At 41.7% G+C, this 26,958-nt stretch overlaps 1 protein-coding gene across 4 annotated transcripts in view; it reads right to left on the bottom strand.

Annotated features, from left to right (window-relative positions):
• The window catches only part of SHTN1 (shootin 1), a 68,824-nt gene that overhangs the window by 14,499 nt on the left and 27,367 nt on the right, over positions 1–26,958 (bottom strand). For all 4 annotated transcript variants that reach the window (XM_081863726.1, XM_081863729.1, XM_081863727.1 and 1 more), the window contains exons 5-16: positions 26,347–26,515; positions 25,275–25,372; positions 23,818–23,899; positions 22,249–22,343; positions 18,218–18,364; positions 14,662–14,815; positions 11,585–11,690; positions 6,590–6,672; positions 5,264–5,370; positions 4,330–4,383; positions 2,054–2,174; positions 1,197–1,368 (exon numbers count right to left, since the gene is read on the bottom strand). In XM_081863726.1, coding sequence (XP_081719852.1) covers positions 1,197–1,368; positions 2,054–2,174; positions 4,330–4,383; positions 5,264–5,370; positions 6,590–6,672; positions 11,585–11,690; positions 14,662–14,815; positions 18,218–18,364; positions 22,249–22,343; positions 23,818–23,899; positions 25,275–25,372; positions 26,347–26,515 — 1,388 coding nt within the window. The remainder of the gene's footprint in view (positions 1–1,196; positions 1,369–2,053; positions 2,175–4,329; positions 4,384–5,263; positions 5,371–6,589; positions 6,673–11,584; positions 11,691–14,661; positions 14,816–18,217; positions 18,365–22,248; positions 22,344–23,817; positions 23,900–25,274; positions 25,373–26,346; positions 26,516–26,958) is intronic.

The following is a 26,958-nucleotide window of genomic DNA, read 5'->3' as shown; positions in this document are numbered from 1 at the left end:
AAAACAAACTGACCCTCGACCGGATCTGTCTGAAGTGTGCATTTCTGAAGCAGGATTAACTCTTTGATGATTAAACAGCACTTTGAAAGAAAATGTACAGTCAGGTAATACCTTGGGCAAACCAAACTGCGGATTTATTCAGCCAAACAGATGGAAGCTTCAAAGCTCTTGATCACACCTCCAGGTAGCTCAGCATTCTGTTTACCGCTGATTAAAAGTTGCATCGCCAGCTGCATCTTAGGCTAAGAAAATACACATACCTGGCAAAATTGAATATGCATTGCTGCTGCTGCTGCTGAGATATATTGTCTAATTAGTTAATGGCTAATTTGCAGTAGTATAATTCAGTTATTCAGGACTGTGGCAACCCAAGAACTGCAGCTGTCATTTAAATGGGATCATGTATACATCCCAAACACTGAAAAATGAAATACAAATAAGAGACAGCATAATATGACATTTAATGATATAAAGAGTGATATTTCAGTTTTCCATCTTCACAGAGAGTAATGCCCAAACCCTTTGTTACCTCAACTAGATTAAACTTGGGGCATTAATTAGAAGGCTCTAAGATCCAGCACTGGAATAATTTCTCATGCTTCCAGTTTCCACAGCTGAGATATGCAAGTGCTTCAGTCTACTTTGGTACCTGGTTTGTCCATAAGGCTAATGGCCAAATTAGGGAAGTGTCTCCCAATGGTCTTTATCTGCTTCCATCTGTCAATTTGTTTGTTGGCAGGTTGCTGTTTAATAGTCTCAACAATGGAATATATATTTTAGAAGATTTTTTTTTGGGGGGGGAGATCTGAGTTTGGAAGTGACACTCCTAGTTAAGGTGTGTAAAAGGGATACGGGAGGGAGAGAGAAAGAGAGAGAGAGAGAAAATACTGCTGCACTTCTCATCTTCGTACAAGGTCAGGAACAGAAATCATGCAAGTGAATATGAGCAGTAATCACAATCTTTTTTAAAAATGCAAATGTTATTTTCTGCACTGTGCTTAGTGTTTTCCACTGAGAAGGATTTAAAAACAAAGTGCTAGCAGGAACAGGAAGTCATAGTTTTACACCTGCTGTGTCATACACGTCTAGATCTTCTTGCAATGTCAACCCCTATTTTTGAATGGAGGGGTTTTGAAAGACCTAATGACTTTTGATCTCATTGCAAGGGGAATCATCAACAAACATAAACTACTTACTGAATGTCGGAACTTGTGCTTTCAACCATTTTGTGACACTTTTCATCTGACCCCAAAGAACTGGGACCAAGTTCTGCTGCCAGAGTTTTCTTGTTCAATCCAGACTGTGTTTCAATGGAACCCAACACTGGCATAGATTTGGATTCAGAAGAAGCCAAGATTCCAATTGGATCTAAAACCCAAAGAATACGGCATCTGCATTATTAAATTACACTATTATATACTTATAGAGTGGCATTGTGCCAAAGCATTAATTAGTCCAGATCAATTTTGATCATTATATGCACCACTTTCTATTGAAGACTGTGCTACTTAAGACACACACACACACACACACACACACACACACACACACACACACTTTTTCAAGGTTTTCTTCCCTGATGTATTATCTGGCTGTGCTCACTCTGGAAAATAATTAGAATTTTATTTGTACATACAACTGCTCTTGGAACAATGAATAAGGTTTTCTTATTTCCTATGAGTCTGAAATCATATTCCTGATGCACAAGCTTATATGATAACTATCAGTTATTGTTCCTATGATACACAGGTGTTAATTTATGAACCTATTGGAAAGAAAGCATATCGGTGGAAAGGATCACAATGGCTTTAGTGTCAGTGTCTGAACTTCAGAGCAGAAGGTTGCCTAGAATGGCTTTACTGAACAATGCTGGGGATGTTAGAGTGCAGCTCTTATGAGACCATAGATCAGCCAGGAAAGCAATCAGAGCTCACTCAATTAATGAGGACTGAAATGTTAAAGGTTTCAAAAGGAAGGCAATTAGGCCTTTGGAACAGCATTGAAGAGATAACATAATTCAGTTGCAGGATCAGAAAATATCTTGGTAACTCACTGCTATTATCTTGATCGGTCGTCACCTTCCTGAGCCGCAAAATTCTTTCTAATTCTGTTTCATTACTATCTGCCTCAAGGGATTTTAGGCTTCTTGAACTTGCAGATGTATTCATCGTTTCCTAAAATAAAATATATCAGTAAAATGGTCGGCCATGTGACAGTCAGTAGATGCCATAACCATACATCAAAATTTGCTGGAAAGCATGTAATCCTGACTTGATTACCAAACATTATTCATACATGGGGCTGCCCTTGAAGACTACATAAAAAGTCCAGTTGGCTCAGAATATAGTAGCCTGATTATTGACTGGAACTGGTCACTTGGAACTTATCTCAACAGCATTAATAATAATAGTAATAAATTCACTGACTCCCTGTTTGTTTCTATGTACAATTCAAGATGATGCTTTCAACCTATGAATGGCTTGGCACCAGGATATACTGTTGCATACTGGTGACACTTTGCCCCAATTCTCCTAATGACCACCGCCAGCAGCTTCATATAGACATCAAATAACACTGGAGGCAAAATTGTGCAGTGTCCCCCAGAGATCAACTAACAGAGTGTTAAGGCACACTCACCTAATGCTACTTTCTGGAACCGACCCTGTAAGCAGAAGTGAAAGCACCATAAAACAGTGCCCTCAGCTGCTGACTCATAGAGATAGTCCAAGATGTTACAATGATCAATGGCATCAGAAGCCACCAACAGATTCAGCAGAATCATCAGGGTTACACACCGTTGTTCCTCTCCTGAAGACTTTCCTCTATCAGGAATACAAAGGCTAATTCTGGTCTGAGCCCAGGGGTGGAATGGGTCAAGATAATCAGCTTCATCCACAAGCATCTGTAACTGAATCCCTACCACCATCTCAATCACCTTGCCTAACAAAGGTCTATTGGTAACTGGGCAGCAGCTGGAATAAACCTCTGAGTCCAGGGTTGGTTTTTTCAGGAATGGCCATATCACTGCTTCCTTTAAGGAAGTAGGAACCACTCTATCACACAATGAAGTGTGATCTACCCAGTTAACCTTCCATGGCAGGCACCAACCAACCAATGGGCATGTGTTGAGAGCATGTATTAAGCCACACAACTGCAAATTCTTCAAACACCTTTTAGAGTTAGTCTCCTTCCCCATGGAACTGGTGCGGGGCCAATACTAAACTGCATTTCCTAGCCTGCACATGTAAAACCTCAATTGTGCTCATGCTTCTCTTGACTATTGGGAAGAAAATGGAAAATGCAACACATTAATTCTTAAAATTGGCACATCTTTCAAGTTTTCAGCAAAACAGCACTTAATTCCCAATGTTTCCTTCAATTAACTTAAATCCTGCATTTTGTTAGTATTCTGAATTTAACAGAGGAGGCATATTATTAACACGTAACTCCTTGGTATTGTGCTCATGCTACAGATCTAGTAGCAAAGGAAATAAAGTAAGGTGTTTTACATCAAGCTTGAAATGGAACAAATTAATATCACTTTGTTTACAACAATTATACGGAGACCTACACAAAATGCATAATTAGCACAGTAACAATATGCATATAAAGATTTAGCTTTACACCTCCCAACCTTATTTTTCCTGTCTCACTGTGCTAATGACTAGCCTGGCGAATGCACTAGAAGTTGGTTTTATCGAGTGTTCCTTTTACTTTTCATAGTGAAGCGATTTGCATGGAACCAGTTAGATCTATTAGAGCAGGTACTAAGATTCAGCTGAAATTAGGCAGGCGTAAATCTGTCAATTTCAGTTTCTCACTTTCCCAATCTTAAATTAGGTTCGCCACATTTCCATATTACTTTGTGATTTTTAAAAAAGGTCTCCCCGGCATGTAAGTGCCAATTTCTCCTAATGTACACATTTTTGCATACAATTTTCCCCGATATAGTGCATTTTTAATGTTATTTTCACACATGTATGCATTATATACACATTTTACCCTAGTATATTAATTTTTATACCCATTGCTTGGCTGGATAACTGCACTGTAAAATTTGGAGAAACACAAAATTTGAATGATGGGCATGTTTCAGAAAGTGAGAATTAGGTAGGTTCACCATTAAATGTGATCTGATCTGAATTTCTTCCCCATCCCTAGGTGAAATCTTTGAAATGTCACATGAGCTTGCATAATTAAGTAAGAAAAAGAAAACATAATTCTGAACATCTGTCTAAATCCGCCCATCTTCTTTCCCTTGGGGCACTTTTCAGCAATGACACAAGGACACAAAGTATAATGCAAAGTTGTTTTCTCTCTTTTTCTTACCAGAATTCCCTTTAACTCTTTCATTGCACTCTCAGAGGGTTTGGGTACTTCTGGCTGTAAATGAAAACAAAACACCCATCTAGGTAATGTGATTTTGCAGACATTGACTTAAGGCGTGCAAAAGAGGAAAACTGGAGGCAAGGCTATTGGAAGAGGGTTTTCACCACAAAGAAATACACTAGACTATGCTAGCTTCCCAGTAGGTGGGTTCCTGTTGCCTACTAGGAGGGAGTGGGGTGGGGTGGAAGGGAGGTTGCTGTGGTGCAAACATGCTGACCAGGAGCACTGAACTGGCTCTGCTGGTGTGTTTGCACAACACTGACCTCCCCCCCCCACCTCAGTAAGCAGCAGTGACCTACCTTGCAGGAAGCTAGCGCAGAAATTTGATCTCACCCAGTGACTGCTTCTGAATGAAGTAAGAGAAATCAGATGAACCTTAATAGTAGAAAATGGTTTGGGAAACTTTCAAAAAAGTTATTATTTTGCTATCTGCCTGGGTCATCTCCCCTTGAAAGGGAAAAGAAATGAGTGTGGTCTTATAACTTAGTCATAACTTAGCTGCATTGACTCTGCAATCCAGGTTGGAGTGTCTCAGTGGCTGTTACCCTCCTTTCCTCCTGCCCAACATAATCAACCCCATTCCTTCTGACAAATTATGGCAAGCTCTTGCTTTCACAGGCGTTAGCTAGGGGTCAGTTTGAAGAGATAGTTGGGAGAGTGAGCCTGCCCCTCTGATTACTTTTTAGCAACCTACAGTTTATCTATCAATAGGCAGGGATAATGAGAGTTGTAGTCCAACAATATTTCGGGACTTAAGGTTGAAGCACATTGCACTAGAGGAGCTTCAGGACCCTTCTATTCTCCTGGAACAGAGCATGTATTTTATAACACAGTTCTCCCCCTGGCATGTTTTACATGCAAGTTGTTAACAAACCTTTGTCTTAGAACGGTTGGTCTGATTAACAGGTCTAAGGTGAACCCCCTTTTTAATTCTATCCATCATTTCTTCAACAGCTTGTCTCTTCAGATCCGATACTTCTCCTGTTGCAAAACAAAACAAAAGTCAAATTACTTTCTTTCAGGAGGTTCCTTCCTTTCATTGTAAATTGAGGAAAACAAAGAGCCAGAAAGAGCCTTCCTGACTCACACTGCTTAAGAATATTGATTTCCAAACCGTACCACAGAAGTTATAAAGCTAGAATTAAGGATGGGATTTGGAAGGGAAATGGTTATTATTTTATTATTTTAATATATTTCATATTACTTTGCCAGCTCATATTAGGTGCTCGTGCTACTACTCACTCAATGCTTTGACTTGCTACCAAGTTAACCTGGAATTGAACTAGCAGTTTCTGATTTACAAAAATAAGGTGGGTCCAAAAAATATACATCTGAAGTGTCAAATGCCAAGGTGAACAGGTGCCATCTTCAGCATTTACTGAAAGCTGTATAATGAAGGTGTCAGATACACCTCTGTGGGGATGGAGCTCTACAGATTAGGGGCTGCCACAGTGAAGCCTGTGGAGATGGTGGTTCAGAACCTGAAGACACACAGCTACAGTCCTAAATTGGCTCCCTGCTGCACACATTTGTCGTCCAACATGCAGAAGGCCACGGGAGATGGGCACTGGGATATGGATGGAGCTAGTGTACACAACCCTGATCTCCTCCTCATTGCTTGAATGACTGAAAAGGGCTAAAGATGGTTCTTACAATTCAAGAACATAGGAGCATAATAGCCCTGCTGGATCACGCCAGTGGTCCATCTAGCCCAGGCACCCCAAACTCAGCCCTCCAGATGTTTTGGGACTACAACACCCATCATCCCTAGCTAACAGGACCAGTGGTCAGGGATGATGGGAATTGTAGTCCCAAAACATCTGGAGGGCCGAGTTTGGGGATGCCTGATCTAGCCCATCATCCCATTCTCACAGTGGCCAACCAGATTTCAGCAGGACCCGAGCATGGGAGCACTCTTCCCTCCTATGGTTTGCAGCAACTGGTATGCAGAAGCATTACTACCTTGGATCATGTAGACAGAGCATATTCATCATGGCTAGCAGCCATTGATAACCTTATCCTCCATGAATTTGCCCAGTCCTGTTTTAAACCCATCCAAGATGGTGGCCATCACTACCTCTAACGCAAAAAGGTTCCATAGTTCCGATGATGCACTGTGTGAAGTGAAATGAAAAGCTCAGATATCACCTTATTGAACTAGGAACAAGGTTCATTTTGCTGGGAAGAAAATGTGCTGTACCTGAGCCTTGCTGAGATGCCTTTTCTTTCTTCGCCACACTGCTATTTGCATGAGACTTCTTACGAATCATTGACATCAGCGACCTTTCACAAAGTAAAGATGGAAGACAGTCACTCAAGCTTTCTCTTGAACCTGACACCTGCACTTTCAGAACCAACTTAGCACGCTTAGTTGCCCGTAGTCTCGTCTGACGAAAAGGCATAACAAACACACGTAGGATCGGGGCCTGTTCCTATGACATGCATTGTGGAAAGAGCTGGCATTAACCGACAAACAGCTAAGCTTTCTAATTGACATGAGTGTTCAAACACTTCCAGGCAGAGGCAGAAATGTCACACCTCCTTTAAAAAAAAGATTTAAAAAATACACAGAACGTATTATTTGTTATACGATTGCTGTTGACAAGGCATAGTGCAAAACACTCAAGATCTGAATATTAAAAGGTAACATGGCACCGTGACATGTGTGACAAAATAAAGCCTTCTCACACAATAAAAAATTGAAGGGTTAGGACCGTTAACATAACGCATTACACTCCAGAGAACAATGCCACCCAGCAGGGAGCCTCTATATTGTCCCCTCATTTCGACAGTATGTATTTGCTGGAATAGGGCTACTGGTAAACAAACAAAATGAGAACAGAAAATAAAAACCCTCACATTATCTATGCTTTTGGTTCAATCTGCAAGGCATGATATTAATCTTAAACAGGCACTGCCAAGTCAATATTTGACCAAATATGAGAGGTTTGCTGTCATTCCTTCCTCCTTTCCTTTTACTTTAATACAAAAAGCTTTCAACATGCCTTAAAGGGGGGAATAGGGGGAGCTGTTGTTATTATTATGTGTCTGTACCTGGATGTCTTGAGCACCTTTTAAAATGCTAAATGGCAGGCAAATGAATAAATCAATCCAGTGATCTTTGAAACAGCCACCACAATTGCCTGCAATGTTTGGAGGATAAGCACATTTGAGAACGGCAAGAACACTTCCAAAGCATAAAGGCTAACCTGCATGACAGGTTGCATGCTGATTAAATTGAAATTGACCAATTTTCATTCTCTGTGTTAAAAAGGATCAAAGTGTGCCCCAACCATATTTTATCCTTTGTGAAGAATGCCAGTGACAATAGTGCAATGTCTATTACAAGTATAATGGACAGAAAGGATGCCTATCCCTGTCTCTCTTAAAAGGAATCTAGATGCATTTATTTATCTATTTAAAATTATTTATTTTCCATTCTCCCTCCATGAGATCAGAGAAGTTGACAGTAAAACAACAAAAATAACAACACACCCACCCACCCACACACACACACACACACACACACACCCACACCCACACACACTATAAAATATGAACAAATTGAGAAAAGCGTGAGGCCACGAAGTGGTGGGGCCGCCACAGAAAAAGCCCTTTCACACACTATCAGCTTCTGAATCACTGAAGAGGCAGTTGGAAGATCTCAATTCTTGGGCAGGATTGAACAAAACAAGTTGGTTCTTCAAGTACCGTTGTTCCAAACATATATGTACATGCATATGGCCTCTTTTTATTCTTTTTAAGTAAGCCCATCCCACACACTGGTGGAGGAAGAGGCGTGCAGGGGGAGCGCCCCGTCCCTGACTGCGCGATCCTGGTGGGGTGCCATTGCGGCTGCCCCCCTGCCCGCGCTGGGCGCCACGCCCCCACGGGCAGCACACCACGCCCCCAGGATGCACGCAAGCCCCGCCTCTGCCTGCTCTCCGCCCCCTGGTGCCGGAGCATGAAGCTCCGCCATTGATCCCACAGAAACAAAAACAAAAGCAACATAACCAAAACGTTAACACATTGACAAGGCAACAGAAGAGGAGAGGTACATGAGCAAAAGGCTGTTTGGTCTGCAGGAGGGCTTTGCCACCTAAAACTTTCTATCATGTAAAGAAACAACTGCAATTAACTGGATAACTCCTGTTTCTTTGGCCAATCATGTTATCATAGCAAGTGAGAGCAATTGATGGGGTGTTGCACTTACAACAGGACATTACTCAATTTGTTTAATGGATCACTTTTAAAAAAATCCTTTATTATGAGTAAACAATTTTACAATCTCCTAATTTAACACCTTTACAAAAACAAATTTACAATTTGTTAATTTAACACCTTGAAATGGTGTAATTGGTGTGATTTTTTTATATATATACTAGACTTATTAATAAGACTTAGCTGACCCAATACTTTATGGAAGGAGAAAGAATAAACAGAATTCCTTTCAGCTTACCCCCACCCCCATAAAGACAGCCACTTGACCTGTGAATAGAGACGTATTAGAGACTAAAAATGAAAACACAAACACCAGTGTTAACCTCAAAAAAATTAAAGGACATTGTTTTGTGTAGAAATGAGATGGCTTGTATATCAACTACATGAAAGTTCAGAATGATTTAAAAGACCAGCAGGAAGATGCATACAAAAGAATTGCTAAATAAGGTAGATGGTTGGAGGAACACAAGACTAAGTTTAGGGTGTGGGGAGGGAGTAGAAGAGATTCCCCCCCCCCATTAAACACTTAATATCTTCTTTATTAGTATATAATACCAAGCTAGAATCAAACCCCTTTTCAACTTCAATCTCACTACCAGGAACCAGACAAGAGTTAAGGGTTAATTAAGTTTTACGATAATAGTTTAATCAGTGTGTCCAGCAGACCATCTGATGGATACAGAGCTACTATTCTGAGATATTAGTAACTGTGCTCATCAAATGTAAGAAAGCATGCAAAAAATCTTCCATAATCTGTTATCAATTTTAGATGTGGAATGTTTTAGGTTACACAAAAAAATAATAAAAATAACTAATAACTAATAACAACCCCCATCATTCTGCCTGGACACTGAGGTCCAGCACCAAGGGCCTTCTGGCAGTTCCGTCATTGTGAGAAGTGAAGTTACAGGGGACCAGGCAGATGGCCTTCTCGGTGGTGGCGTCCACCCTGTGAAACACCCTCCCATCATATGTCCAAAAGATAAACAACTATATGACTTTTAGAAGACATCTGAAGGCGGAGGAACATTTTAATGTTTGATGTTTTATTGTGTTTTATATTTTTCTGGAAGCCGCCCAGAGAGGCTGGGGCAACCCAGTCAGATGGGCAGCATATAAACAACAACAACAATTTTATTATTTATATCCCACCCGTCTGGCTTGGTTTTCTTACAGCATCTATAAAAACACAATAAAACATCAAACATTAAAAAACAGAATATCTTAAACAGACAGTAAATAGCTTTATAATGATGATTTAAGATACCATTCATTCAGCTGTTGAAAACACGAACCTACAGTATGCCTTCATCTGGGCTTTAGATCATGTGTGAATATTATTCTGCATTAAGCACTTCATAGATTTAAAACGGATTATACTCCTGCCTGGTTTTGGAATACCACAGAAAGGCTTTTAAGAGATACAGTACTGAGCACACTGGGAGCATGGCATGCAAAGAATCAACGGAGTAGCTGTTCTCTTCAAATAGACCTAAATTGCACTGGAAGTAAATAAAGCAGTTGGGCTGAGTAAAAAGATTAAGCAAATCACATGAGGCAAAAGGAAGGTAGGAACAGGAGGCTTACAAAACAGGGCTATTTGGGAATTCATGTGACTGAATTGGATGCTTTATGGCAGGCTAGGTTTCCATTAAAACTGCACATATTTAAGTTACACATTGATACATGCATTGAAAACCACTCTTGTTCAGAAAGTTTGGAACAATAAATTGCAAGGAAGCATTCATCCTTACAATTCCCCCCCTATGTTATAATGTCTGTTCTTGCTGAATGCTAAGCACACGCAGCTAACAATTACTATGTTTTAATGGGTTTGGATTCATGCAATGTCCTAGGACCCCTGTAAACCATCTGCCATAATTTTGCTTTGAGACAAAGAGAATAACTCCAAACTTCTTAATGGCAGTACATGGCTGATTCCTGAGATCACCTGCATATGGGCAGCGGGATATACTGCTAGTAGATTGGATGATTAATATAATTATAGAATTTTAGAGTTAGAAGGGACCTTGGAGGTCATTTAATCCAGCTTCCTGTTATAATGCAGGATCTTTGAAAGATGGTTGCCCTGCCTCTGACCAAACACCTCCAGCAAAGAGCTCACCAACTCCCAAAGCAGACAGGTATTAACAGCCTGATTGTCCTGGAGAATGGGTTATGCAACAGGTTAAAATTGTAGAAATTACATATGAACTGATTATATGTATTTGAATTTGGTTTCATCCAGTCACCCAACCTGTTTTTCTTCCTAGGAGGCAAAAGTGCATGTTTATCCTCAATATGCTTATAATTAACTCCTAAAACAGGGGTGGGCAAGGTTTACCTTACCTGGGCCGGATCACTCCTGCGGAGATTGTGGGTCGGACTGGCGCAGCGCCGGAAATCGTGTCTGTGCATGTCTGCGATGCCAGAAATCGCTTCTGCGCATGCCCAGATGCCGAAAATCACGCCTGTGCAGAAGCGATTTTGGGCATCTGCGCATGCACAAAAGCAATTTCTGAAGCCGTGGAAGAGACCTGTGCCGGGTTACCGCAGCGCGCCAGGACTCGGCTCAGTTCTGTGGCGGTTCGTTGGCTGGTTAAACAGCCTCCATGGGCTGCTTCCAGCCCATGGGCCACATGTTGCCGACCCCTGTCCTAAAATCACATACTTCTGACCAGGAGCAGTGGGCAGAGAGGATCACAGCAATGCAGCAGTAGCACTGCTGCCGCTTACCAGAAGGGAAAGGGAGAGGATAGAGGATAGAGGTGGTGAGGAGCATGGCACCTGTGGAGACAATCCAGTTCCCCCGCCACTCACCTGCACAGCTCTGACCTCCCTGCCACCTGGGTAAGTGGTTGCAATGTCACTATCAGGAGGCCAGGGCTGTAATGCAACCCCTTCATCCTGGCCACTCATGCTTCTGTCTAAGCAAACAGTGTTAAGAATCAGTTAAGTATATAATTTTACTTACCTTATTGGATTTGGAGGAGGAGGAGGAGGAGGAGGAGGAGGAGGAGGAGGTGGTGGTGGTGGTATAACATTTTCTGATTGGTGTATTCTTTTTTGAAGCTCTTCAACTGCACAGAAACAAAATCGAGTCCTCAGCTAAAATGCTCCTCTATCCATGTGTATTTAAATGATGCATGCAGGGGGTTGGCAAAATAAAAAGCAAGTCCTATAAAATGCACATGGATTAACAGTCCAATGGACTATCTGAAACCCCAGATACAGCTTGTCAGAATCAATTAGGTACTGAGAGTCAGTAAGTAAGTATCCTATACAGAAATAATTTCACATTGTAAAAAAAAAAAAAAAACAAAAAAACCCCCTGCATTTTGGAGATTTTATTAAAATATCTAGGATGAAGATATCACTGCCTCTCTCTTCTATCACTGTCTGTTTTCTTATTATCTTAGTATTTTTGTGAGGAGAAAATGTCATCACGCTGCCATTTGTGTGGTTGTCAACAGGCGACCATGCAAACTGTATATAGCATGATAGCAAGTGGACCAATAGCAAGAAAAGCAAGCAGACGACTCGATTGAGCAGGATGGCAGAGCAAGTCGATGAGTGAGCAGGCAGCCAGGTGGCCCAGGCAAGTCTTCCCATGTTCCCTATTTTACCACTGCCACCTGCCTGTTTGCTCAAGTGTCCAGGCAGCCAAGTGGCTGGGTCCAGGCAGACTTTCACACGCTCCCTGTCGTTGTCACACACACACACACACACACACACACACACACACACACACACACACCACAGTTCACCCAAAACTCCCCCCCTCACAGCTTGCCCCCAAATCCAAGAGCCCACTGCCATTTGCACTGGAGAGGGGAATGAGGAAGACGAAGTCTTTTCCTTCTTTGCCCTGCACTGCCACCCACTTCCTCCTGTAGGTGGGCTTGGTAAGCAACACAAGCAGGGACAGCAGTTCCAAGTGCTATCCTAATGAGGAAGCAAGAATTTTTTTTATTGAAGTATGAGAGGAAATGTGATGGCTGTCACCATCATGTGCCAGACTTTTGCTCCTGAAGGTAAAGAAGCCGTCTGCTTAGTTTTCTTGGAGAAAACACCTCTCTGACCATAGCACTCCCTAAATATATAGTCTATGGTTTCCCTTTTGCATGTTCAATGTTTATGGCGTGTTGGAGTAACAATTAGGAGGGATGAAAAAATCTAGATACAGGTTCTTTGCAAATAAAGGATCACTGAAGTCAAATGAAAATGTATGGATTCCATAGAAGCATCATTTCTCTCTTTTTTCTGAGTTCATGGGTCCAACTTAATAGTGTCCTTTTCGGCTGGTCTCTGTTGCTAAACTTGGAAGATAAATCTAGGACACACAATTGCATGCTGGGAAAAGCAACCAGCTTTGGCTCTTAAAACTAAATGTTTTTGTACTGATAACTGGTTTTCTTTACTCGTATTTCATAATACGTAGCTCTGGTGGGCATGTTACCACTTTGAAATCCCTGAAGAATCATTAGTGGCTTCTTCCTTCTCTCTTTTTGATACAGTAAACAACCATTATTTTTATCGTTCAGATAATAGCTGAATGTGGCAGCCATTAAAGGACGCCATCAAGTTGAAATGTAGTCAATACATATACTCAGGTAATTTATTTCGTGTCCTATAGTGGTCCCTGAGTGGGTTCCCTTGGTAATTTCCATAGGTTTTCCAGTCACTTTACAAGGCTGTGATTAATTTAACACACAACACTGTAAAACAGTTTTAGGACCTTGCACAAAGGCATTAGTATGTTTTTCTTTTGACATTTTCCATCCACGTAATCCAGCTGCTTTAGGATAGTTAAACAGTACTTCCCCTGCTGGTAACTGTATTTTGAATTTATTAAGAAATGGCAATCTTAGATAAAGAGTAGTAAATTACAGTTTTTAGCATTTAATAGTCACGATGCTGTAAGCTGGTCAGGCACCATCCTGGCAAATAAGTCTTTGGTAACAACTAAATTACAGTAGTTTATCCATACTGTATGCATTCTAAGTGGTTTTGTCAGTGCTCCTGATGTCTTGCTTTAGCCTATAAACTGGACAAATAATAGCCAGCAAGTCAGACAGTTTCTACAGTCAGATAGTGAGGGGTAAATGTTTTGCCTGATGTGCAGGGAATTAGCCACGCAGCTCCCATGGATTTTAGCCATTAACACCCATGGGAGTTGCAAAGCTAATTCCTTCTGCATAGCCTTCGACACAGCATTTACTTTTTAAAATGTCAGTCGCACAAGGGCACATAACGTGTTGTTGCTTCCCAACTCTCACTGCAAAGCGCTAAATCATTTCTTGGAATATACTAATAACTTCTGCAACTAGAATGTCGTGAGGATATTTTTTTTAATCCCTATGTGACTTCTGCATTTGGAAGAAAGAATACCAACTGAGTGAATACAAAAGGGTTAGACAAGGTGGTCGTGATGCAACTTAAGTCCTGCTGGTTTGAATGGGGAATAAGTGCACCTAGCTAAGGCTGCAATCCAAACTCACTCACCCCTGCCTGTGGAGCAACTACATCCACAACCCAGCCACTCACGGTGGCCACAGAGAAAGTGGTGGGAGGGCAACCAAGCCCTGCACAAGCTCCAGGCTGATGCACTGATAGGGTGCAGATCAAGTCCAGTGCTGGCCACAAGGATTGGAGGACTGGATCAAGATCCAGCCAATCCCGGGCTGGCTCAGCTCCTCACTGCCCTTAGAACACCCTGTTTGGGGACTTTCCAATGGCGGGGATACCACCAACAGGCCTTTCTGCCCCTCAGCCAGGTGAAATGAGCAGTGGGATACTTCTACTCAATCCAAAACACACAGAGAGAGACAGCCTGGTGTATGGGGCAGTTGGATTGCTTTCTTTTGTAAACATACATTACAAAACACATATTTATGAAGTTCAAGTCACAAATAAAGCTTGAAAACTCCGAGCACTGATTATCATGAAACAACATGGTTATGTCTTAACTGGAGTTCACATTTAATTCTATCTGTTTTACAGCCATCATACTAAGATTGAACATGGTATCAAATTTATTCAATATTTTACCTGAATGCTTTAGGTTTTTAACTTTTTCTTCAGCACTCTGGTATTTTTCCTCTAATTCCTTTTTATCTTCTTCTAAAAGTTCTAGCTGCTGTTTAAGGGATTTGATTTCCTTATTCAAGACTTCGTTAGCTAATTGTTCCTCCAGTTCTTCAACCTGTTATGGACAAATACAAAATTGCATTGAAAATCAACATCTTGTTTTGTCCCACCCACCAACTTAACAAAGACGCACACCCAACCAAGTCAAGCTAATGATTCCCCAGAACCCAAAAAATTATCTGACAGTAGAAAAACTGGGATACTGACAATATGTAACAGGAATACAGCCGTACCTTGGGTCCCGAATGCCTTGGTATTCAGACGTTTTGGCTCCTGAACGCCACAAACCCGGAAGCGAATGTTCCGTTTTGCTAACGTTCTTTGGAACACGAATATCTGACGGGGCTTCCGATTGGCCGCAGGAGCTTCCTGCAGCCAATCAGAAGCTGTGCTTTGGTTTCTGAATGTTCTGGAAGTTGAACGGACTTCCGGAATGGACTCCATTCGACTTCTGAGGTACCACCATACTCTAAACGTTGTTATTCAAACACAGTGCTTAATAGTTCAAGGTTTAAAAAACATGCTCAAAATGAGGAAGCATCTGTAGCATTTATGGATGTATTGGGTTGTTTGTTTGTTTGTTTAAATCTGTTCTACTCCAGAATTTCCAAGTTTTATAATGCAATCCTAAGAGTGGTCAGGGGAGAGTGGGATCCATGACTACATCCTAAGTCTTCCGAGGGCAGATCAACGGAGGAAGAGAACTGACATTTTTTCCTTCCATTTCACATCAGCTCCAGGCTTAGAGTAATCATTAATCATAGAGTAGACACATGGAACTCGATAGACATGAGCAGGCACCCCCAAACTCAGCCCTCCAGATGTTTTGGAACTACAACTCCCATCATCCACAGTCCCAAAATATCTGGAGGGCTGAGTCTGGAGATGCCTGGACTTGAGAAACTCAAGTTCATTGATTTTAGCAGGTCTGCTCTTAGTATGACTTAGTTGGATATTACTCTGTTTTGAAGCTACAGTCTGAACTATTGTATACTCCACTCTTGTGGCTACAGCATTGGGAATAACTACTACTGAAAACCATGGACTACACATTTCACAAGCCAGATTTTATACCTGCAGCATGGTTAATTTCCTGAGATGCCTGACAGTTGCTTAAAATCAGAAAATCCATTCATCTAGCCCAATGTTGGCACAAGCAGTTAATCAAAATATATGAAGAACAGGACAAAAATCTCCCCCTTGGAGAGCCATGAAGACCTCATAATTTGGTTTGTATTCAACTAGAATGTTGTTTTGTCAATTATTATTTTACAAAACACTTCAATTCTGAAATGCCTAAATGTTTAAAAGAGGATTTAAAAGAGGGGAGCATACACCTTCTTACATGTTTTTTTTTTTTATCTCAAGCAATAAAACACTAATGTAAGTTATTAAATGGTTGCCTTTGTTAAATGTTATTATTTGCACACTCTTTCTTTAACCCCTGCTGTTTGCAATGGGTGAATTATAGAATAGTCAAGTTGAAGGGCTGAGACACGGTAAAATAAAGACCTCTCTGCCCCTGTACACAATTTGAACAAATTTGGAAAACAATCCTCTCCCAGAATCTGGGAATTACTCCCAATGTATAAATACACAAACATGTGTGCATTATGTTTTTGAAGCAATCGCTGCTTTCTTTTTAACTATTCCTAAAAACTGGGGGAAATAACATGGCTTCAATTTTAACTATTATCCAAACAACTTAGTAATTGCTTCCAGTACTGTAGATTGCTAAAATATCCACCAAATTCAAACCAATAGAAATCCAAATAATTCATCTCCAGAATATTCCAAACACTTCCGGTGCCATTTGTTCATGTGTGTATCACCTACTTTGCATATGTTACTTGTTAGCTTGCTTTCTTTCATCAGGACTTAAAAGACAAGGGAACACACTTCCTGTTTATTTGAAGAGATACCCAGAAGCTCCCTCCTCCTTTTAAAGGCCACAGTGTGGTGTCTCAGTGGTCTGCTTTACTTGTTATGCTAGGCCAATCTCTGCCTTAGACAACTGTCTGAGCATGTGGGGCTTCTGGAGAAGAGCTCATGGCCCAGTTCTTTCTACTACTGCACTGTGCCAACCTGCATCAAAATTTGCTCTTACTTACAGCACCTGATTAGTCTGGAGAGAGCTTAACTATGACTCTGGGTTTCGAGTACATACTAAGGAAAACCTCTGACTTATGGTCCATCCATACTTGTCCCATGATTTCAAGTCACAGGTCCAAGACATTCTTCTTTTTAGCAGTCACTTTCCTTGGGAGAACCCGCTAAATTGGAACAAATGTCAGCTGAGCTTTTTGTGGATTGTTCTGAGTCAGCAGGAAAAAATGGATTTCCCTGGGGAAAGCAATGGGACAAATAAAAGCACTTGGACCCATGACTTGAAATTACAGTACAAATGGTAGTGTGGATGGGTCCTTAGTTTGCTGCAGTAGCAACAAAAAAAAGGGGGGGACCAGGGAGTTTACAAAACAATTACAAGCTCCTCTCTGGAGACCCAGGCATTCTCATTAAGCCAAAGAATCACAGAATTGTAGATTTGGAATCAACCCAAATGTCATCTAGACCAACCCCCTGCATCGCAGGAATCACAGTCTCGGTCTTCCAGCCCCAGAACGGCTGGCTGCGTTGCCCCTCTGGCTTAGCCCCTTCAGCACCCACTTTGGGAGGATGGTCAGAACCTCCCCCCAGTTATTTGTGATGCTGTTACACTGTTACAGCTTCACTGTGCAGTCCAGAATCTCACTAACAATGTCTTGGTGCAGAAGGGGATGGATATTTCACACTGGTTTAGACAAATTTTTAGTTGGACGACCGCTTTTAGTATTTCATATCTGTAATGTTTTATTGGCTTTTTAATGCATTTCAAATTTTATTATTGTAAATTGCTTCAGGACCCCTTTGGATGTGTGAAGTGGTATGTCAATGGGATAAACTAAACTAAATTAAACCAACTTGATAACTTACAATCAGAAGTGGCTTGCAAGGTGGGTCGGAGCCACTACCCTAGCTTTCTGGCAGGTGGGTCATTGTTGCTTACTGGGAAGAAGAAACAGAGGAGTTGGGGAAAGGGAACCATGGTGCGAACACACTAGCAGGGGTGCTAGATTGCCTTAGTTCAGGCATCCCCAAACTCGGCCCTCCAGATGATCTGGGACTACAGTTCCCATCATCCCTGACCACTGGTCCTGTTAGCTAGGGATAATGGGAGTTGTAGTCCCAAAACATCTGGAGGGCCGAGTTTGGGGATGCCTGGCTTAGTTGGTGTGTTTGCACTGCACTGACCTCCCCACTGCCTCACCTCTCCCCTTCTCCCTCCCATTAAGCAACAGTGGCCCAAAGCTCTGTCCCCCTCAGCGAGCTACTTCTGCTTACTATATATTCTTCAGTTTGGGAAGACAGGTTTCAGAAACAAAGCCACACCACAGTCACTGAAAAGTACAGTGCTTACCTTTTGCTGGTGTTGCAGCCTCTCTTCCTCCAGTATTTGATTCAGCTTGGCATTTTCATCCAGAGCTTTCAAAAGCTGTTCGTCGGGGCCAGCATTTTGCAGGAGAAGCTGACTTTGCCGCTTCAGTGTTTTTTGTTCAATAAACATCTACCAAACATGACCAAATTTCAAATTAGATCATTTGCCCAGCATTTATTCAAACCCGGGTATATGGGAAATTGGTAATCTAGCATCCAGATGGAGCAGGCATCAGGAAAATCTACAAGCACACACCAGAATCTTGTCACCTCCTCTATCTAGGAACCTTCAGGATCTCAGCAGGTCAATGCTAAGAGCAAATGACTGGACTGTACCCCAAAGGCTGCCTAGTCTTCTATTAGATTCGCTCCAAAGGAAAGGGGCATTATTTTACAGTGGTGGAAAAGCTGGAAAAGAAGCTTCCCATTCCTCTTAGGAATCTTTATGGAACTATCTAATTTCAGATCTGTCCCCCACTCACTCCCAAACACTGCCCCTTTTTTATAGTTTCGAATGGCTTGTTTCTGGGCACAGAGAAGTCGGGGCGTAGCTAGCTGCTCCGGCACCCAGAGCGGCAGGGCGAGCCGCCCACTGGTCTGCACAGGAATATGTGAAGGACGTTTCTGTGATCAGGCATAGATAAATGAAGTTCAGATTACCGTAGATTCCGGCGTATTAGATGACTTTTGAACCCCGGAAAATCTTCTCCAAAGTCAGGGGTCGTCTTATACGCTGGGTATGGTTGTGGCAGGTGGCGGCGGCTGGCTTGGAATGGCGACGGGCAGAAGGATGGTAAGAGCCGCCCCCACCTCCATCCCTGGCCGCCTCCCGAAGCAGCAGCAACTGCGGCAGCCTCCCCTTCCCGCGGCGAGGTGGTGAGCAGCATTGGCCGGGACTTGCCGGCCCTGCCACCATGGGACTGTCAGATTCCCGGAGGGAGGGAAGGAGGGAGGGAGCCGGGAGGGAGGGAATTCCGCCCATTAAACGCCTCACCACGAGCTGCTGCTGCTGCTGCTGCTGCGACGGCAGAGGCAGTGGAGGGGTGCGCTCTCTGCCCCTGGCGGCACTTGGCGGGCGCCTAAACTCTATAATTTAACAGCAGAAGTTGGGGGGTCATCTTATAAGCCCAGTCGCCTAATACACCAGAATCTACGGTAGTTGGGATATGTGCTGTACTGAAATATTATTTCAAATTAATCTTTTATATTTAAAAGATGGTGTCTCTCTATTTGAGCACTCATAACAAAATTGATAACAATTTCCTTTCGTTCCTTATGCTGAAGTTGCTTTCCTACTTCATTAAGACTCCTTCTTAATGAACAACAGATGTATCACTAAGCCTGGTATCAGAAGGTGAGGGATTTTTTAAAAAATCTATATGAAAGACAATATTGCCTACTTCTGCACAAGGTAGGATCTTCTGTTTACTTTTTCTTTCCATAAAGTAATTATTTAAAAATGACTAAGAAATTCATTTGTAGTGCAGCAAAAGCAGAAATGTGTTTTAGGATTGCTGTATTAGAAACAGAATGCCACATTATTTCTTGTCCAAATTCCATGCTGTTTGTTTACCAGCACAGTAAATAACCACAGCATGGTGGCTGATAATAAGTTATATAATGGATAGTAAGAATCTTAACACATCATTAAACAAAAACGGAAACAAAATCAGATATCTGGACACTTGCTTGTTTTTACAAACAGCCCATGCACCACTTGAACTGACTATATTTCCAAATCTACTGAAATATGACCAGTGCTCTCTGCCCTTTGTCAATCACCTGTTTGCAAATGAGGTAAAATATAGCTGAGTGGTAGATTTTGGCATTTATTGGCTTACACCCTTCAACCTAACAGGTGTTTCAACACTGTCATGATGGATAGTGCTGATCACAGTTCCATAGACAAGGACCTACACGGAAACTAGTTCACGTGAAAAATGTAGTGAAAGAAATAAACACAGAAAGAACAGTGTTGTATGCCAGGTCACCAGGTCATGTGACCAAGCTGAACGGGCTTAGGATGCAGCCTAAATTCCTCTTTTCTGGTCCCGCCCCCAAGAACACCCCTTTTTGGAGCTTAAACTGGCCTCGAGACAGGCAGCTGTGGCTTACCTGGCTAAGCCAGAATGAGCAAGTTACACCGATGTATTTTCGGCTGAATCACAATTGGGGACTTAATGACAGCTGAGACTAAAATCAGCTGATTGAGCAGGAGATCAACTGCATTCTAAGCTTCTCAACCCAGCAGATCTTGCCATCTGATTGGCCCCATAGTATGACAAATATTAGATTCCTTTACAATGGAATTCCTTGGCACTCTCCCTCCAATAAGCTGAATCTTCCATTATACTCTGCAGGTGACAGGTTTCAGATTCTAAGGCTAATGTATTTGTCCCCTGACCTCACCCAATTCCTGTATATGACAACTGAAGCTATGGGGTGTTACATTAATTATAGTCATATAGCAAGTCCCCTTGCTCCCACCCTTTGCGAACTAGGCTATACATAAGAATCTTTTCATAAGTGCAGGTTTTTCAATCCATTTAGAGACACGTCACATATTAATGGAAGAGTTATTACAAAATAACCCAAAGGCCATTAATGCATCTAAATGAGAGTTATTGTGGAGCTCGTCACTAAAAAAGCCCATTGATATCTCTGAATCAATAGCATGCAATCTCATGAGAGGAGCAACATTCTTATACAAGGAGGTCATGGCTGTCGGAAATTATAAGCGTTTTCCTCTACTGTTGAGGGGGGTGGAGGAAGCAGATAACAGCATTTGACCTTTTGTATGCAAATGTTCAATACTGGATTTTAAATACAATGTCTGCCAAGTGTTGCACAATGACAAGGGCATCCTAAGTAACCAAGATAAGTAAAGGCATTGCACTTTAAAAATAACTGTATTATGCACATATTAAATTGTGTATGGAACCTTTATTACTTACACATAGGCAGTCAAATTGAGCAAAATGATAGGCAGGTCAATGGAACTTTCCTAGCTCCCAACCCACATACACTCTCAGTGTCAGGCTGCACCAGATATCGGATATTTTTCCCCATTCTGTTGTTTTCCTCTATTTCTTTGCATTGCTCGTTTAAGAACCTCCCTGGGGTTTTTGCCAACCCCACATGCAGAATCAAACCTGAGACCTGCTGCATGTAAGCCATGTGCTCTACCACAGAGTCATGGCCCCTCCCTGAAGCAAAAGCTGAGTGCATTTTACAGATTAGGACCCCAACCCACAACCCAGAGAGCATATAGTATATACCACATGAAACCCCAGCTTTACAGATAAGCCACATTCAATGCTGATAGGTAAGCCACATGGCAAACTTCATAACTGGCCTCCAATTTAACATAATAATTTGTTTCCTGCAAGCCCTTGTGCATACCTAAAAGCATGCACTACACAAAAGGACACCAAAGTGTCACAGAAATATGGTCAAGGCCACAGATGCACTCTAGTCCAATTCTGGGACTAGACACTCTTAAAATGAGCATGATAAATGTACACCCTTCTGCAGAGTGGAAAGAAGACAGTATTTATTTATAAATAAACAGAAGCCGCTATGGAGTAAATGGCCCTTTACTTCAGAAAACCTGTATCAAGCTAAAATATACAATTGGGTAGACATACAATCTACAAATACTACAGTTGTGGCATATATATGAACCTTGACAGATTGACTGGACACATACATACAAATGGTCTTAACTGATTTTAATGTTGTATTCTTACATTAAAAAAAAATATTCTGTAAAATATTGACCATTATTGCAAAGGACAAATAATAATAACAAAAATTCCCCCAACTGATGACCATTGTGTCTTGGCTTTTGTTTACTTATGAATACATCCCTCTCCCACCTTATTCTAGACTGTTTGTGTGCTGCACATATTTAATGTCTGTGGCATATATAACCTTCATTCCTTACTTAGGTCATTTTTAAAAATCCATGTTTCAAAACCTGATTTGATCTGTCGATTCTGTTGGCTTACATACCTCCTGTGCAAAGGATTCCGCTCTCTGCCGCAGATCTTTCTCCAATTCAAAGTTTACTTGCAGCTCTTCATATTCTTCTACTGCCAGTACAGACACTATTTAAAGCACAAAAAAGACAAAACAAATCCAAACACACCACAACACATAACAACACACAAAGATGAACAACAAATTAGGAAGCAAAATAAAAGTGACCATCAGCTGCAAGCCATTGCAATTCACATACAAAGTGCATCAAATATATAAACTTCAAAATGACATGTTGTATCATGCCATGAAACAAGATTACACAAGATTTATGGTTGCATGCCACCATAAAAGCTTTAGCTGCAATACTGCATTGGTGAATAAATAATCCCAGAAATGTAGTGCAGTGGGGTGGAAGACTGGCTTCTGTGCAAATAGCTTCGCTGGGGGGAAGGAAACATGTCTTGCCTTTTTCCCAAAACAATGATTTGTTGTTGTTATTTATTAGAAGTATTTGTAATCTGCCTTTCACCCAAGCCAGATAAACACAATCTAAGCCCAATCTAAACAAAGCAGCATTGTGGGCTGGCCTCGCTCACCTGATTCGTAGCATCACTGCTGCTTATTGGAAGGTAGATGGGGAGGGGCAAAAAGGCATTGAGACAATAAGGAGAGGGCGTCCTAACCAGTTCCAGCTTTGGCCCACTGCAGGTCATTAGGACTGAGTTTTGCAGCTAGGCCTGATTCTTGGTTTGCAATATTCTGGCAGTGCAGATCAGGTACATAATTCTGGCCGTGACCAGCAAATCTCTTTTAAATCTTCCTCACTGTCACAGCTTTCCTTATGAAATGCAAGTTGAAAATGGGTTGCCTCTTGGCAGTTTCTAATTCATATTGCAAAGGGCCTTTTCATGGTGCTTTGACTGTTTTGGCTCTGGCGAGGGAGTGCTTCCAAGCACACAGTGGATTTACTGAGTATATAAATTTTGAAATTCTATGCCATTATTCTGAAAACTGACTCTTAGAGCTGAAGTATGTTGTGAAATCAGGGCTTGTGAGCAGTCATTAAGAGATTTTGAAGAGTTGATTGTTACTACTTTCAAGTCCCGGTTGAGCTGTGTGGGCAGAACAATACGAAAGAGCCTGCACAATATCTGTGCACATTCTGGGTAATTTTAGCCAGCAGGCTTGGCCCCAATTTCATGAACCAGTGTTTTGCAATCAACTTGTGGGGCTGGGAGCTATGTATTGATAATGTTTAGTAATGGAGAAACCTGTTCTATAGGTAAGAACGTAAGAAGAGTCTGTTGGATCAGCCTTGCTCCCCTGATTCTGGCTTTTATTTTATTTACTTACAATAATTTATAAACTAATTACTTTTTTAAAAATCCTAAGCAGTGTACATAAAAAGAATATACAACAATTATAAATAATATTCAAATAAAACCAGGAAGGCTTTTTTAAAAAACTAGATGATATGTTTTCTGATTTGGGCCTTGCTGCATCTATAGAGGAGAGGAACTGCAGTAACAAGGCTCTCCAAATGGCAGTGCTGAGAAAGCAAACTGGAGGAGAAGATGACTATGAAGCAAACATACGTACTTCGGTTACATTTTTCCAACACCTTCTGCTGCTTCTGAACTTCAGCTGTCAAGACTGCATTTTCTTCCTTGACTTTATTTACCTGCATAGTAGGGGGAGACATAGAATCATAGAACTGAAATGTTGGGAGGTACCACAGGGGTCATCTAGCTCAACCCCCTACAATACAGGAAATATTTTGCCCAACATGGAGCTTGAACCCACAACCCTGAGATTAAGAGTCTCATGCTCTACTGCAGTGTTTCCCAACCTTGTGCCTCCAGCTGTTTTTGAACTACAACTCCCATCATCCCTGACTAGCAAGACCAGTGGCAAGGGATGATGGGAATTGTAGTCCAAAAACAGCTGGAGGCACAAGGTTGGGAAACACTGCTCTACTGACTGAGCATAAAACATAACAGAGATCATCAGGAAAACAAAAACACTTAATGATTTACATGGTATGAGACTTGGCTGTAACTCAACCAATATGCTAACACTGGTATTTCATTTAGGTATTGGCCTGTACAGAGTTCTTCCGTGTTCTTTTCTGCTCTTGCTGATGTGCCTGTAAGAAGTTTTTGCTCATAATTTTTCTAGCTAACCGAGAAATCTTAAGTTACTCTGACACATGCCTTGGTTTCAAAGGAATTTACCGTACTTTTTAATATGTTTGCTCAGCATACCAACCAAAGCTCCAAAGAAACAGCTAGAATACCTTAAAGTGCTTTACTGAATAATAACCGAGAGCTGAGAAGTAGCAATAAGTACTTCATACACAGCAAGGAGATTTTAAAGCCCTTGTATACAAGGATGTAGAATCTTAGCTAGCAAGATCGCTTGTGGGAGATGGAGGGGGCAGGAGTCAAATAGACACACAGCTAAGTCTCTCTCTGGCTGCAGATTTGTACAGGGTAATACAATAGCATCAAACAGTAATGAGGGGGTTGCTGATCTCCACTTTGGTGAAGTTAAGAGTGCTTTTGAGTCATACTTTCTACCTTCATCTCCTCTTATGGATTTTGGAGGCCAGCTGATGGTTGCGATACAAAGCTCCAAAATCCTGACACTGGACCCGAGAAGAAGCTGGTTGGGAGAGGTTACCCCTCCCAAACTACCATAAAAGCCCCAGTGTTCCGCCCTAGTGTGGGACTGCACTGGAGTCTGGTTAGTTTGTAATATCAGGGCAATCCATCTGAGTGCACAAACACTCAGATGCTGATACAAATTATTATTTACCACATTCCTTTTTCTAGGATCCAATAGACAATGATTTGTCGAAAAGAAAACAGATAGATTTGAGCGGACAACGGAAAGTCTCCCACCCTTAAAAAAAAAAGCAGTTAACAATCCTGATGAACCTGTGGGATTAGGTATTATCCAATTAACTTCACAGTGGACAGTCATAAACCAAAAACTAGGCACAAAAAGTCAACGTCACATTCACCAACTCTCTGCTTTCCTGACACAATACTTACATCCACAATTTCTTCTGCTAATTTGCTCCTCAGGTTTTCCAGCTCAATGGCTAAGGCCTTCTTTTCCTCCTGAAGAGATATAATTTGATCCCGCAGATCTACATTTTCAAGAGCGGTGGTGGGAAGAGTTCGTTTTTCATTTGAGACAAAAACACACACAATAAGCACACAAAGACAGACACCGGCAGGAAAAGCTGAAGAATCGGTCATCAACAGGTTCTTAAATTATTAAGAAGGCAGGTGCCTTACATGCAGATTCCATTACAAGTTTGCCTTGTCTGGTCCTTTGTCTTAGTTTGATTTTCATTGCAGAGACATCATAGTCTGAAAAGCCAGAAATTCAGAGGCTGTAATGCTTCTGAATACCAGTTGCTGGGAACCACAGGAGGGGAGAGCGCTCTTGTGCCCGGATCCTGCTTGCAGGGTTCCCACAGGCATCTGGCTGGCCTCTGAGAGAAGATGATGCTAAACTAATTGGCCATTGGCCTGATGCAGCAGGCTCTCAACTGTTTTGAGTTCAGTTCTGCAGTGCACAATGCATCTCTCAGCCTGCCTTAGAGACCAGGCATCCCTTAGAAAGGGCTGCAGTTCTCAGTGGTAAAGCCCATGCTTTGAAGGCAAAAGGTCATAGGTTCAATCCCTGGCGTGTTCAGGTATGGCTGCAAAAGATTCCCGTCTGAAATCCCAAAAAGCTGCTGCCAGAGTATTATTATATATTATTATACAGCCCTTCATCTGAAGATCACAGGGTGGTTTACAGTATAAAAACATAAAATACTTGAAATAATAATAATAATAATAATAATAATAATAATAATAATAATATAATGGATCAGTGGCTGACTCAGTAAAAGGCAGCTTTGAACCCAGTCCAAAATAAGAGCCCATGAATGATGAAAATTTCATCTCTGTCCGGGCCCTATTGGTTGGTTTCAAATCATACTGGATGCCCATTAACTGCATCTAAAATCTCTTATACAACTAGACAAACATTTACTCATTGCAGTACAACTCAACTTGATTCACGCTCGCTTTTTGAAAAGGCACCTCACCCTAATTCAGAAGCACCCACCTTTTATCATCTGCTGGCAAAGCACTGAGTCACATGCCCCTGGACTACCTTCCGTATCTGTGGACGATTCTTCATCATCAATGTTTATTTCTTCAGTGATTATATCCGGCCCCAGTTTTGCCATGTACAACATGCTGATTCTTTTCAGAGTCTTGTTTTCTTTGTTCAGCTACAAAATTCCAAGCACATACTCTGTTGCTTAAAACAAAAAAGCCCTTTCTCTTTCCTTTCTTAAGTGAAATAGAACATGTCAGTCATCCGAAGGCCACCAAGCATAAATGATACGAATCTGAAACACTCGCTGAGATGGGACTGTATCAAGCAAGCGTTTCAGAAAAAAAGAAAAATCAGCTTCTGGTGGCTGGAGTAGAGTGGGATGTTCAGACTTCAGAAGCAGAGCAATGGGTTGTATCCAGCAGTTCCCTTTGTCCAACAGAAAGTTACTCCAGAGGAAGTGAACCTCTAGGTCAGGGCTGGGGAACCTGGTGCCCACCAGATGTTGTTGCACTCCAACTCCCATCAATCACACCTATCATGGCCATGGTCAGGAATTTGTAGTTCAGCAATGTATGGCAAGCCAAAGGTTGCCCAGCCCTGCTCTAGATGCTACCT

Source organism: Podarcis erhardii (assembly GCF_964252035.2).
Source record: "Podarcis erhardii genome assembly, chromosome: 5".
Classification (NCBI taxonomy): Eukaryota; Metazoa; Chordata; class Lepidosauria; order Squamata; family Lacertidae; genus Podarcis; species Podarcis erhardii.
The sequence above is the reverse complement of the archived record's forward strand: the minus strand, read 5'-3'. Positions and strand labels throughout refer to the sequence as shown.